Here is a 15,944-nt window from a genome sequence, read left to right on the forward strand (position 1 = left end):
GCCCTATGTCTGTAATCTTACATACATTTCATGTATTCCAAATACACAGCCATATATCAGTCCTATCAGAGCAGTTAGCAGACTGACCACGTCAGCATGTAAACTTGTAGCACTTCGTGTATACACAATTCCTAAGACTTTGAGTCAGATATTGTCCTCTAGTTTCATATCCATGTGAAAGTTCTGGCAGAAAACATGTTATGTAAAATATTTTACATGAGGAAAAGCTTCCTTTGGGAACAGTCGATGTTTGGGAAGACATATATAACGTCCCTGCTAGTAAACGGAAATAACATGAAATAAAAGCATGTCATTAGGTTTTGTTAGGTCTTAGGCGATTTCATATAAGACCATAATGTAGGGATAATTGTGTAAAATTAGGGTATAACTTCTGTCTAATAACAAACTAGGTGTACCGTGAATTTTGCTGCAACCCAGAACTGTATATCGGGGTCCCACAGATAATACAAAGTTAAATAAGGTACCGAATGGGGGTCTGTGGCCTAATGCAAATCAAACTGGGGGTTGAAAATCTCTGTGTTAAGACCACTGATGTCACTGAAATGTTCGTGCCTTCGTTAATTGGGAATGGTGGATGTGGAAAGGTCCTTGCGTGCGTGCGTGCCACGGTGTGTGTGTGTGTGTGTGTGTGAGAGAGAGGGAGGGAGGGAGAGAGAGAGAGAGAGAGAGAGAGAGAGAGAGAGACGCACAAATGAAAACACAAATGTAGAGATATAAAGGCTGAGATGAATAGAGGGGAAAATGGTCTGTCTCCTAAGACTAAAGGTTTTTCAGCCAAGGAAGGGTATATATACTACTAGCAGTTCAATCTAATTAAGAAGAAATAGTGCCAAGCCGGAGGCATTGGCGGCTACCAACGTCATCTCCCTACAATTTGTTTGATTTTGTGCTGCTTCATCAACAGAGAGACACACACACACACACACACACACACACACACACAAAGGTCTCAGTCAGCCTCTAAAAGGCAGAAAAATGCCAATATCACTGTAAAAGTGATAAAGAATAACATCCGTATACTTTCCCAGAGGCCTAAGACATGGCTGGGAGAGAGTTCAGTGGAGTTTGCAGGCACTCTGGCTCCCCCCGTCACACCGCGGATCAATGGAGCACTTAGTTATTTATGTGTTCTAATTGGTTGGCAGTGCCTCTCCACGCAGACAACGCAAGATGCGCTTGATCGCTATTGCAAAAATGCCTAGCAGAGACACCGGAACCAACGCAGAAACATTATCACCGGGCACCAGGCGTCTTGATAACAAAGCCAAAAGAATGCGTCTCCTTTGCTCCCAATAAACCATGACATTCACTCACTGGTGGGGAAAGAAACTGACCACACTGCAAATTATCTTTAAAGGGATTCTCCGTTTGTCCATGCCCTGCACGCACGTGCGCACACGCACGCACGGTCGCACGCACTCACACGCAAACACACACAAAATAGTGATTGATTTGCTCCCCCTTTCGTTAGAGAATGCTAAAGAAGATTTTGCATGGGCTGATATTAGTCGAAGACACATTTGAGATGAATTTGGGAATATATTCTATATCTATAGCAGACAGTGTTGCTTAATAAAGAGCAAGGTGCAGATGAGGATGTTGACACTTCCAGAACACTTGGTTCTTTAGCTATAAGCTGAAGCCGTCTTTCAGGGTGAGTGACTCCCCTCCAGTGCCACTCTCAGTGGTAATAAGTTCTCAGAACACAACAGACCTAAATGGAAGGAACTGCACGGGACAGAGTGTGAGGAGGAAAGAAGACAGGAATGCATACCAAAATGAGAAGAAGCATTACTCCAGACTGTTACTTAATCACTTCAACCCTCTAGACTTGGTAAACTGGATCCGAGTTAGCTCTGTAATTGGACCACTTTTCCCCTCTACAGAAAGTCTGCAAAAAATCTACAAACTCACAACATAATTGATCACCAGCCGTTGTGAACTTGTAGATCGGCTATAGAGGGTATGTGTATGCAGGGGCGTCTGGGAGAAATGCGAGGCCCTGTGCGAGATGTCGGGGGAAAGCACGCGCAAATGTTTTGAATTAATTAATTAATACTTACTTTTGCCTTCACTTTCCTACAGATATTATATGCCAGGTTCTCATCTCCAATGAGTAAGAAATTGACATGCACTGCCTAATTTAGCAGCTTAACAGTGTGAATGCAGAGATTGTGGTCCTCCACATTATGTTATTTTATTTGTTGTAAGGAAGCTATAGTTAACAATTAACATGACATGAGTCATGTCAAGCAAGCTGTCACAGGAGGGGTCTCTGGGGCTGACACTGTCTGATGATCTATATGAGCAATTTAACTTGTCTATGTATTACTCTACTCTACAACGAATACCAATGGAACACAAACCTGTTGCCCTGATCATAAACTGATATAAAACCACCACCCAACCAGTCTGCCCTGCAATGCAGCTCAACTTACTGGTTATACAAGTAAAATGAACAGCTGCTTGCTTGTGTTGCTGTTATTTGTTATAAATATTAAGTATCACATTTGCTTGATTGCCTGCAGACAGTTTGTGATCGATCAAAATTCAATTTGAAAATTGTGAAATCATGACACTGACTGACTGGACTGACAGAGAGAGACTGAAAGAGAGAGTGAGAGAGAGAGAGAGAGAGAGAGGTCGTCGGTCCATGCGTGACAAATTATTTGAAATAAAACTTTTTTTGTCCACACACAGTCCTACATGACATGACAGCATACCTTTACACTTCACTCGAGTGACGAGTCGTTTTGATTGTGAGCGGAGCCGTTGTACACTCAATTAGCCTACATGTGTTCAGTTGTTTTTGTTTCGATTCCATTGTGTGTATAATTCGACTGCATGCGTTGCGCGGTGGTGCGGCCGATCTACAAGCTCACAACGCGTCGCGCTTCAACGCATTGTGAGCTTGTAGATCTGCTCTAATTCTGCAGCGCAAGCCGGCACAGCGCAGCGCAGAGGGGGACAACAGGGGGGCCCACGACCGGACAGCCGGGTGTCGCTTAACGGTAGGATGAAGAAGTGACGGCGGTTGAATGGAGGAGGCGACGCGCGGCCGTCGGAGGCCCCCCAACCGACCGCAGATTAAATAGGTGAAAAATCAACTGCGACGGAACGGGCTGCGAACTGCGATGCAGGGAGAACTCTCGGGCCTCTAGCCGCCGTGCGTAGCTGCCTATATTTTAGCTCTGACTCTGAGATGGAAAGTGTTTCTAAAAAAAAAAGAAAAAAACGCTGCCTAGCGCGAGGCCTCGCATGCGCGAGGCCTAGTGCCGCGGCACCATTCGATCTACCCTAAAAGCGGCCCTGTGTGTATGCATAAAGTGAGTGGCAAATCAAGTTGCAAATCGAGTGGCAAAGTGAGTTTATCATACGTCGTTTAACTTTTCAGTTTGGATGTATGGGCTGTCAAGGCCATAAAGTAGTTGTTTGCCACTCAGTAGGCGTTCCCGCATAACTTACGGGTACTATGATGTCACGTGCATACCCTCTATAGTGGCTCTCCGCTGTTGTAGAGGAGCTGAAGTATAAACTAGGGCTTATTTGGTTATTGTGCATTTTGTAATACTGAATACTAAATACTAAATCAAAATAAAAAAATGTAGTAGAGTAATTATATTGATCCAAAATGACTGACCATGAGGTGAATTTGCAGAATTGCCCCCGTCGTCAGGCTTCCCCAGAAGCCCCCACAAGCACATGCACACGCTTATGCTATCCCAGACTGAGAAGACGAAACCTTTCACCAGGAACGGTAATATGTCGATGAAAAAGACCAGGATTTTCCAGCGTGCTGGTGCAGCCAGGTATCAAGTACAAAGTTACTTTCAATCCCTTATCCACAGCACATAACCCAAACTGCACATATTTTGGGTGCCAATATCCCTGGATGGGTATGGACAAGTATATTAAGTAAGTCTGGGTCCAGATACAAGTCTTTCTTTTGGGTCTCAAGCTGAAATGTTTCGGAAGCCCTCTAGAAAACGGGGGGAGTTATTGCATGGCTCTCCCAGTCCCCTCTTTTGAAGCCATGTGGCTATAACTGCTGGCAGAAACCAATAACAGTGAGGGTCTCGCCACCTTTTGTCAATGGGAAGCAGACCACAGACAAACACCACGGACCCGTGCACGCACACAGACTATAGACAAACACCAGAAATGAGAAATGACCTTCGCTGCTGGGGGGGGGGGGGGGGGGGGGGCATGAGAGAGAGACCACATGGACCACGATGCATTTACCACCGGATTCCTAGAAAAACCCCATACGGGTCTGTGCGCTTGACTGCATGGCTGCACATGTGAAAAATAGACAAAGCGATTACCACCATATTTATGTTTGAGCAGAAATGCAAGCTAGTCTCCGCTGGATAAACACAGAATCTAATTGTGGTTAAGAGAAGGGGTGGTGAGGTGGGGGAGGGGAGGGGGTGTAGGAGGTGGTAGTAAAGGAGGTAAAACTTAGAAGACAATAGGGAAAAAAGGCAGAATAAGAAAACGAATAAACGTGTGCATGAGATTGTTATCTGCTAAGCGTGGAAGGTGGGAAACGTGTCTCTTCTTGCAGGTGCATGGGTAAAAAAGAAGAAGCCGCATCAGGGAGGAAAACCCCTCGGTGAGATGAACAGACAGGGCCAGGAGAAAGTACTTTGAGCATATGTCCAACGCCATTAGCCGAGTCATGGCAGAGCAGAGGATGATACTGGATACCATATTGATTAACCACAGATCATGCACTTCCCAGAACACATATAGATCCATAGGCATGTTGTACAACTTGGGCCAGAAAGGGGGAAGAACGCAAAACAAAAAGCTAAAATAATCTTAGAAATGCCACTGTTATAAGCTCATTTTAGGTGATAAATATTGTACACACACAAATTGTGTCTGGGGAACCAGTGCTGCCCCCACATGGTTACAATTACACTGTGCAAAAAATGTGCCACTATTCATCCCCATTGACCTTATTGATACCCACCAAATTGAGCTGAAATGTAATCACACCTCATGTCTTGGTCATGAAGACGAGATCAGTGAACTCCAAAGGCCACGGAGCATCAGCAAAAGCAGCAAACTGTTGCCACAAATTCCAAGCCTTGACATCATTTGGAGCCTGCAGACTGACTGGCACCAACACAGCGGTTGGATCTCTCACTTTCGCAGCAGCCTTAGACTTACAAGAAGGCAGGGCAGGTCACTGTGACCTCCCTAATGTATTAATCTGTTTGGCCAGTCTAAACTAGCCATTTACTGTCCATCTTCCGAGGCTAATACATGAAAACAATGACCAGCTGGCCCGCAGTATTGATTTATCAGATGATCACCAGTTGTGGTGAAGGGTCCAAGTCTGCGTACGCAGAGCGCCATCAACAGTGACTCTGCGTGTGTGTATCTCTGTGTGTGTGTATCTCTGTGTGTGTGTGTGTGTGTGTGTGTGTGTGTGTGTGTGTGTGTGTGTGTGTGTGTGTGTGTGCGTGCGTGTGTGTGTGTGCGTGCATGTGCACGCGGATGTGTGCGTGGGTGTGTGTGCGTGTGTACATTTGTGTGAGTCATCGAATCATTGAGGCCTAATGGTGTTAACAGCGGAGCACAGGGGCTGTTTCTAGGAACCCAGGATCAGAAGTTGTATACTTCCAGGAAAAAAGGGCAGTGGAGAGAGAGCGGGCCGGAGGGTCAGCTCACATGGGAGGGCGTGATGGTGGTGGGCTACAGGACTAGGTCAATGGGGATAACCCTGAAACTAGAGCCCTCTGCAACAATATTATATGTGTCTGGTCTGGCCAATATTCCATTAAGACCCCGATTGTACAACTGGCTCTCAAACCTTTTCATAAAATGATAAAAAATAAATAACTTTTGAACAATTCAAAATAGCAGATGTACATGTAGCTTTGTATATCAGATTTTTTTTTATATCCAATGCTAAAATGTAAAGTGACACATGATGTTTTACCAGTTATATAGACCATTATTTGACTTAGGCCAACAGATTGGCATCGGCAATTATAGAAGTGTCTTGGTTTCTAAGTGAAATCTTGTCACCTAAATCTTTTTACCAGTATAACCAGCAGGGGATCTGAGATACTGATGTTTGATTTCACGAGTAGAGACTCACGCTGGGCTTTATTGTTGACAGCATGCGTTGCCTATGGTTCCACAGTCCAGTGAATAAGGGCTGCAATGTTTTCATAATCCATTATAAGAAGTCGTTTGTGCATCATTAACATGATCATCATTAACGTGATGTACAGGATAGGATATGAACACCTGGTCTAGGCTAGAACACCTGGTCTAGGCTAGAACACCTGGTCTAGGCTAGAACACCTGGTCTAGGCTAGAACACCTGGTCTAGGCTAGAACACCTGGTCTAGGCTAGAACACCTGGTCTAGGCTAGAACACCTGGTCTAGGCTAGAACACCTGGTCTAGGCTAGAACACCTGGTCTAGGCTAGAACACCTGGTCTAGGATGCATTTCTTTAAATTCTTGAAACATTTACTTTTCGTGGCGCCACATAAAAAGTGGTTAAAAGAGGGAAAGAGCAGGGCTACACGGAGAGAAGCAGACATGCACTGCCTTATAAACGTCTTAGTCCCCTCCTCGCATCACCTCACCCCACTTCCCAAGTTGTGAAGTTTAGAAGGGCAGCGTGAATCAAACAAACGTATGTCTGAGGCTCACCTCATGCAGGAAGCAGCTCTTGAATGAAGAGCTGAAAATATATATAATAATAATAAATGATGTGGGAAGTAACTTACTCAAGTGCCATGTTTAAGTTTAACGTTGTGGTATGTGGTATTTGATGCTTCTACTCCACTACATCCCAGAGGCAAATATCCTATTTTATTAGTTATTAGTTATTCCTATAGTTATTTAAATACATTAGTTGCTAGTTACTTTGTAGATTTTGATTATTATTATTACGAAACATTAATTAACCACATCAGCCCTATATACTTTGGCTATTTGAAAATACCCGATTGTCATGGTCATAGGTTGTGAGCTTGTAGATCTGCTATTTTCAAAAGATTCTTTATGCATATAAGTACATTTGACAACTTAAATGTAAAATAGGGACATTATGAGACATTAGGCCTACATTATGTGTACTTTCACCTGTGGTACTTTAACTATATTTTGACACCAATACTAAGCAAAAACAGTCCGAGTTCCACCACTGCTTTATGAATGAGCAGGGTGAAGGCTAGGAAAGACAAAATAGGTGCAACTCCCCTCTCTCTCTCTCCCCCCCCCCCCCCCTCCTCTCTCTCTCTCTCTCTCTCTCATTAGCAGGCAACAGTGCAGCACTAATACTATCTCTCTTTCTGTTTTAGTAATACAGCGCCCCTACTGGTACATACTGGTGCTCATTAACGTTACATAGGTGAACACGGACACTCGGACATTGCTGTTCCTTTGAGTGGTTGCACCAGTGGTTGAAAAATAACCTAATAGGGGGTGAAGGGTGGTATATGGTGTGAGCATGACAGAACCTAATAGGGGGTGAAGGGAGGTATATGGTGTAATAGGGGGTGAAGGGAGGTATATGGTGTGAGCATGACAGAACCTAATAGGGGGTGAAGGGAGGTATATGGTGTAATAGGGGGTGAAGGGAGGTATATGGTGTGAGCATGACAGAACCTAATAGAGGGTGAAGGGAGGTATATGGTGTGAGCATGACAGGGGGCCCACTCGGCAAGATGTAGAGCATTCTGAGTCATTAGTCTCACAGCCAATTTGTTCAAAAGGTCCGCTATAATTCAATCACGGCAGCACAGGACACAGGGCCGCTGGCAACCTCCACTGGCGTTGGATTATTTATTTATCCACTGAGGTATTTGTCTCTGGCAATAAAACAGTGGAGGGTGTGCGTGCGTGCGTGCACAGTACACGCGTGCATGTCAGTGCTACTCAAACACTTCCATGTCAAGCACCCCCAAATTAATATGTATATAGGCCTTGGAGGCTATATTTTTGTTTTTGCCTTTGCCAAGGTTTGTCAAGACATTGGACCTTGGATCCCCGTCAAGGGTCCTCGGACCCCACTTTGAGAACCAGCGTTCCAACAGGTCAGAGTCTCACAAGGGGCTCGGTGGTGGGGTCAGGAATCCCATCAATGGAAGCTCTGAGGGGATATACCGCCATTTAGTTTACAGATCGAGCCGATAAACCTATGCATTCATTCATGTCCGTGTCACACGAAACAGCCTCAAAGACATGGCTTCCCCCCCTGCACCCCCTTCCCCAAAATGGGCCTGGAACCACTGGAGACATGGGAAGGAGAGAGGGAGGACTGTCGTCCTCTCTGACAGAGCCACACACCGAGCCAAGAGGGTCCATGTCAGTGCTACAATGAAAACATGCATCACGCTGGATGCTTTGGATGTATGCTCCCTTTCTTTCCCCCCCTTAAACTCTGCTACTCATCCCCCACCCATCCCACATCCCCCCCCCCCGTTCTGTCCTTCTACTATAGGCCATTTCTCAAGGAGGCAGACAGGGTAATTTCACATAGTAACATAATCCCCCCTTTGGCTCAATAATGACCAGATTGACATGAAAGGGACATGACATGCCCTGTCAAACAGCCAGGCAGCCAGAAAGAGAGCATTGAAAGATGCAGGTAGTTTAGCGAGGCAGGGGCTCATATAGACGCACGCACGCACGCACGCACACACGCACACGCACCCTCCATTTTGATTGCATGCAGGGACTGAGGTCAGGATAACCAAACATAAAATTGGTAGTGTGTGTGTGTGTACATGTGTGTGTGTGTGTGGTCATAAATACATGCCATGCGCACATGCAGTATACAACTCAATTTGACAGAGGATGTCAGGGTATATTGTGTGTGTCATTCTATATGGAAGCGTAGTTTCAGGTTAGCAGTGACAGTTGCAGCCCAGAGAAGATGAGAAAGAGAGAAGTGAGGAGAGCGGCGGACTCCCTGCCCTCCTGGGGGTCGATGACATCAATGAGAAGCTAATAATCCCGCCGCGAGCTACCTCAGAGGGGGCCGAGTGGCTGCCAGAGCAATCCACTACAGTCTGGGCTGTTCTTCCCCTGCTGTTCATAGGCCTACATCTCCAGAAGACCAGGGGGGTGGGGGCAAGGGGGCGAAAGAGGAAGGGCGGGAGGGGAGAAAAATAAGGGAAAAAAAAGAGGACATTTTGCTCTTCCTCACGTTTATCTATCGATGGAGCCCGCTAGGGTCTGTCTGCTATTGATTGTGCCTCATTTTCTTCGGGGCTGCGGTGCTTGCTATGGGCGGCACGTACAGGGGGCTTTGTTTGTGTGTGTGTGTGTGTGTGTGTGTGTGTGTGTTTGTTGTCTTCTTCTGGTATTGTTGCTGCCCCACTGAAATTTCAGAAGCCAAGGTAATTAGATGCTTGATTGGGTGGGGGGGGGGGGGGGGGGCGGTGGGGGAGCATGAGCCAGTCTGTTCCCATGTGGGTGTGGGTAGGGGGTTGTAACGCACGCACGCGTGTGTGTGTGTGTGTGTGTGTGTGTGTGTGTGTGTGTGTGTGTGGATGTGTGTGCACATCTGTGTCAGTTTGTTCAGGCGCGCGCATCATCAGCATCATCATGTTTTCATAAAGGCCAATAGAGAAACATATAGGTGAACCCCCCCCCCCCCCCCCCCAACACACACACACACACACACACACACACACACACACACACACACACACACACACACACACACACACACACACAAAAGCAACAGGTTTGTACACTCTCACAGTTATAGACCCATAAGGGTCCATTTGGTTCCATTTGTACACTCTGACCCCTTTTCCACCGGTTGGTTCCCAATGGGAAACGGTTCAGTTCTTTTTGGTTTTTAGTCCATGAGCCAGAGCTCCAAAATTGGTGGGAAAACTATACCCTATATTAAATTGTTTATAGGATCAATACAAGTAAATGAATACATGATAACCCTTCCACAGTAGTAGCTTTATCATATTTTCGACTATTTTGCATATTTTCCTACATAATGCCTCATTTGCATATTAAAACATGTAACATTTGTAATACAATAAATAATTGTCTTCGTGTAAGTACTCAATTGGGGAAATTTCATGGTGATTATAACTAAATATAGGTATGGTTTTGCACACTCAGTTCATAATTAACGTTTCAATTTTGGAGCTCTGGCTCATGGACTAAACACCAAAAAGAACTGAACCGGTTCCCATTGGGAACCAACAGGTGTTAAAGGGGCCTCTCAGAGTTAGACCCATAAGGGTCCATTTGGTTCCATTTGTACACTCTCAGAGTTACAGACCCATAAGGGTCCATTTGGTTCCATTTGTACACTCTCAGAGTTACAGAGACCCATAAGGGTCCATTTGGTTCCATTTGTACACTCTCATAGAGTTACAGAGACCCATAAGGGTCCATTTGGTTCCAAACTATCATTTAACTGGGGACATCCTGGAACTCCATAAGGACCCCTGGGGGTCCCGGACCCCACCTTGCTGTATGAGGTTTCCACCCGACAGAGATGACTATACGAACGAACCGTGTCGACAAGCCCCAAGAAGGGCTGGCCAACGTTGAAGCTGCCACTACCCCTACTGGCCAAAAGTGGAACTGCAGCACATTCATGGAGGTGGACGGACATTCAGTGACGTCATGTGCGTACCGTGCATCAACCCAGAACTCAAATTGGAGGTCCGCTCTCAACTTCCGCTCGCTCGAGCCATTGAGTTATAATAATGGTACTTCCAGCAGTCTTTCTGGGTGCTTCAAAACGCCACTGAGAAACTTATATTGTCGCTCTCAGTCCTCACTCTATCCTTTATAAATCTATGGGCGTCGAAGATGCAATTCCATATCTACCTTTCTTGCAGGCAGTGTTGTTTTCGTCGACTAAAACTAAGACGAAAAATGTTCGTCGACTACCTTTTCCACTGAAGAAAACGAAATGGAAACTAAATTAAAACTATGCTATGGTGACTAAAACTAAGACTAAATATACTGACAATTTCGTCAACAAATAAAAACTAGACTAAAATGTTAGGAAGGGACTAGTGGACAACAGATCCAGTATAAGTCATTTTACACTTGGTTGCATGCTGAAAATAGCAGATCTACAAGCTCACAACGCGTTGCACTGCGAAGTGTAAAATAAGTCATTATGACGGCAACAAGGCCCGCAAAAATACATTTTAGTCGACTAAATCACCTGTAGATTTAGTCGACTAAAACTAGACTAACACTAATACATTCCAGGTGACTAAAATGTGACTAAGACTAAGTGAAAACTATTCAGGAGACTATGACTAAAACTAAAATAGAAATTTGCTGACAAAAACAACACTGCTTGCAGGTGACATCTGGGAGAAGGAGAATGTGCTAAGCCCAAATGTCAGTCAAAGCCCTATATACTCTTAAATCCGCAAAAAATACTTATTTTCTATCAAGCCTTGACTTAAGAGAGATTTATTTTTTTATTATAATTATGTTATCGTGTTATTATTATTATAGCATTTCTGTTATATATTTGATAACCGGGTCATCAGTCATAAAATCAGCAATATTGGCAATTCTTTATAATGTTTGAATATTTTCATGAAATAGTTTTGGAAAATGTCAGGAATTGTTTTTGCCCATAATGACATGCCCAACATAGGGTTGTCAGGTTGAAAGTGGTCCATTGATCCTTTGCAGTAATCAAAAAAAATATATATATAAACCGCACATGCATAGCTATTTAAGAACATACATACCTAGAAAAATGCAGCACACAGAACCTGAACATGCACAGTTCACTTGTCGTGCACTGTTCATGCCCCCCCCCCCGACCCCCTGTGTGTGTGTGTGTGTGTGTGTGTGTGTGTGTGTGTCTACACCACATAATTTATCCCCACAAGAGGAGAAAGCCATGACGTCATCTATTTATAGCCTCTCTATCACACTGCCTGTGGTCTGGTCAATGTTAACTAACATATGCCACCTAGAGGTTATATGCAGTATCTGCACTATCAATTACAGTTGTTAATATCCGCATCAACAACAAAAAAAGACTGACTATGCATGGCTATATTAAATAAGTGTCACTGACACAATCCATGAGAGAGAGGGAGGGGGCGTGAAGAGAAGACAAAGGACAAGGAACTATAAGGCTATTCTTTCTATTTTTAATTTCCTGTGTGGTTATGATAACTTGCATTTGAAGTTTTAATTGAGGCGTCAACAGCTGGAAAACCTATTTCCAAGGCTTACTGTAATTCTGTTCAGTAAGATGACTGTCATTCATCAATGAACACCCATATACACACACACACACACACACACACACACACACACGAGAGGCACATGGTCTAATAACGCTGTGCAACTGAAAGTGCTTTCAGACAATTAGCTACATTAATTATCAATAAACTGGCTTAAATTTATTAAGACAGAGGCTGAACTGTGATTGATACTCAGGTCCGTTTTCCACCAGGGTTGAACCGATAACCCTTCCACTTCCACAGTATAGTAGCCTTTTCATAGTTTCTATCCTACAGTATATAATGCCTGCATATTTAAATGTACACTTTCAGAAAACGTATACAATAAATCATTGTCTTCGTGCAAGTAAATCAACTGGGGAAGTTTCATGGTGATAACTATTACCGGTATTTTCAACTGTGTGAAGTGAACTGTACCGTGTGGTACGCTGGTTAATCTATTTGTTGATATATTAAATGCTTCGTGACTATTTAGATAAACTGAAAAATGTATCAATAGAATAAGAACATAATTGATAGTTATAATCTACTAAATATTCTACTAAATACTAGTGCATCTGCCTGATTTGGGATTTTGTGACAACTAAACAAAAAGGTTCTGAATTATCTTCTAATTCAGTAATATATCAGTACTTTGTGAACATTCATTTCTCTTTCTTTGTACTTTACTTGAGTATTTCCAATTAAAATAGCAGATCTACAAGCTCACAATGCATCGCATTGCATACACATAGCCAATAGACTTCTGACACTGCACTCATAAGTGCATGTTGAATTCCGGACTTAAACTTGTAACGGAGTTGTTCCACATTGCAGTGATACTTGATACTACAAAATACTAACTACTAATACTACTACCACTACTAATACTAGTACTTCTTTCCACCACTGGACGATACACACCTCCAAAAGGGCCTCTCTCTCTCTCTGGTGTAAGCACACAAAAGCGGACAAAAGCCGCAAGAGACGCTGGCCACGAGCAGCTTTTGGCCGCGCACGGAAGCTCAGGTGTGCCTGCGCTCGCGCTCTCACTCTCTCTCTCTCATATCTCTCTCTCTCATATATCTCTCTCTCATATATCTCTCTCATATCTCTCTCTCATATACAGTATCTCTCACTCTCATATATCTCTCTCTCATATATCTCTCTCTCTCATATACAGTATCTCTCACTCTCATATATCTCTCTCTCATATATCTCTCTCTCTCATATACAGTATCTCTCTCTCACCCACCTCTCTGGTGATGTTGTCCTGGACCAGGTTGTAGAGTGGCACCACGCGGCTCACCTCCAGCAGCACGGGGGTGGGCGAGGACGAGGGCTGCTCGCTGCCCCGGCCGCCACCAAGACCGCCGCCCGCGCGGCTTCCCCCTCCTCCTCCTCCTGTGCCCCCTCCGTCCATCCCGCCGCCCCCCATCATGGCCTGGTGGTGGCACAGGTGGCAGGCGGACGGGCAGCTGCCCTTCTCCTGGCAGCGGATCTCCACGCCGTTCACCAGGTCCTCGGAGAGCAGCTGGCTCCTCAGCAGCGCCCACAGGTAGCTGATGAAGGGCACCGACTTCAGCTCGCGGCGCCCCCCGCCGCCGCCTCCTCCGCCTCCGCCGAGCCCCTGGTCCGTTGCCTCTGGGGGGGGGGGGGGGGGGGGGGTGAAGAAGAGGTCAGATGTTGTTCTTTTTGCATTTTATTTTCCTATGTCGTCTGTTGTGTTCGTATGTGTATAGGCTTCTAAAAAAAATCACACCCGTGTGAAGTGAGGGGCACTCTTATGACGTAAAATAGACACTATGCCCATTTCCTCAGACACTATGACGTAAAATTCTCCATTCATTGTCAATGGGAATTTAATGTTTGTTTAAGACAAAGTTTGTGGACGGTAACTTAAGGCTGGATGTAGGAGGGGCTAGCGCCTCAAGATAATTGTGGTCAAAATAATTGTTATTAAAACGTTGTCATTCAATGTATATGTGAATAAGAGTGTTGTATTTATGATGTGATTGAAATGACACTGATCTACTATAACTTATTGTGAGCTTTCAGACGGATATTTCTCCCTACTTTTGTTCCAATTTTCACCAAACATTCACCCATATTATTCATGACATATGCCCAGAACAGGGGGCGCTATAGGGTTTAAAAGATCGTGTCGTCTCATGCACCATGCATGAGACGACACGAAAACCCGTCCCTCTCCTTCTTCCCATCTGTACCTTTCTTTCCCTCCGACTTCCCAAAAACAAACGGCTACATCTAAACACACACTGACTGTACGCAAGCGAGGGCGACGACCAGGGAGTTTCACAACCTCTCCTGCGCTTGTTGCACCGCTAGCGCATCTGGATCTACTTTTGTCAGCAGCCGGGAAAAAGAAGAAGTAAAAACAACAACAACTAATCCCTCACTGTCATCAGCTTGTATAGACGAGGGATGGATGGGGGTCACTGGCTGCTTTCTCCCGTGTGTAAATAAGCACCGTTTGATGTTCCCGTTTAGCGCTGGTGGGGGTATTTTTTCTTTTTTTTTGCCTATCATTTCCTCTGTCAGAGGGATAACAATGAAGCAATAACATGGACATAGAGGGGGAAAAGGAGGAGAAACAAGAGAGAATGCTAATTTATTGCAAAGTGTTTCTGTTATGGGGGGCGGTGGGGGACTTTAGACCACGTGTTGCACGGAAACAGATGTGTCATCTGTGTTGTTGTAGCATTATGTGCAATTTTATGTGCGCCCATGAGAAAGTGTCTATTTGACGTGCAGAGGGTACGTCAGCGAAGAGTACCCCCGGCACTCAAATGAGCTGCGAAGCTCTCTGCTGTCTGTGCGTTGACACGAACATGATTTGGGGGTGGCTCGGGGGAACGGTTGCTGGCTGCCCACCACTGTGGTTCGATTCCTCCACAGTGCAACTGTACTCAGTGGTGAAAAATGCACTCACATGGTTTACTAAGTTAAACATATAAATAATACGGCAATATAGAAATAATGTAGAATGGCCAAGAATTCAAAATGTACTCAAAATGGTAAATCAACAGTTCAGTTCATAGTTCATAATTCAAAATTTTGAACTAAAGTTTCCAAAAATAGAACCACAGACAATAGGGCTTGATTTCGAATACATTATCTCAAATATGTTTGTATTTTTTTAAATTGCAAACAAAAACCAATGTGGAAACCCCCCCCCCCTGCCAAGAAGAAGCTTGGACTCCTCATGCATTGAAGGAAGCATGAGGTTAGTCTGTTGCTTTTCCCAGGTTGGCAGAGGGGGTGTAGCGCCCAGGATTACATTAGACAATTGTTGGGGGAAAAAAGGCTTACAAAAAAAGAGTTACAGTACCAATCAGATGTTTGTGTTGGCTATTCAAAAATAGCAGATATGCAAATTCACATCGCAGACTTCATGCCGCGCTGCAATCTAGTGTGAGAAATATTTGGTTTAGAAGGCATTTGTTAGATGTGTCTCAGTAAAGGTTTAAAAGATGGATGTGATGTGTGATGGGCTTTAACGTATAGTCATTAACGCCCTCACAGATTCCTGGAGCTCCAATGAGGAAAACACCATATCAGGACCAGAGGTGGGAACCACTGGATAAATACAATAATGTGCAGATGTTTTAGTTAACACTGCACGCCCACACAGAACATGCATGCACGCACACACACAAATATAATACTCGTCACACACGCA

General features: G+C 44.6%; 1 protein-coding gene across 1 annotated transcript in view; it reads right to left on the bottom strand.

Annotated features, from left to right (window-relative positions):
• The window catches only part of astn2 (astrotactin 2), a gene marked incomplete at both ends in the record, with an annotated part of 472,482 nt that overhangs the window by 65,767 nt on the left and 390,771 nt on the right, over positions 1–15,944 (bottom strand). Inside the window, one exon of the mRNA XM_080756633.1 lies at positions 13,497–13,885. Within this exon, the coding sequence (XP_080612759.1) occupies positions 13,497–13,885 (389 nt within the window). The remainder of the gene's footprint in view (positions 1–13,496; positions 13,886–15,944) is intronic.

The sequence above is a fragment of the Protomyctophum bolini genome (assembly GCF_963924005.1).
Source record: "Protomyctophum bolini genome assembly, chromosome: 22".
In the NCBI taxonomy this organism is placed as follows: domain Eukaryota; kingdom Metazoa; phylum Chordata; class Actinopteri; order Myctophiformes; family Myctophidae; genus Protomyctophum; species Protomyctophum bolini.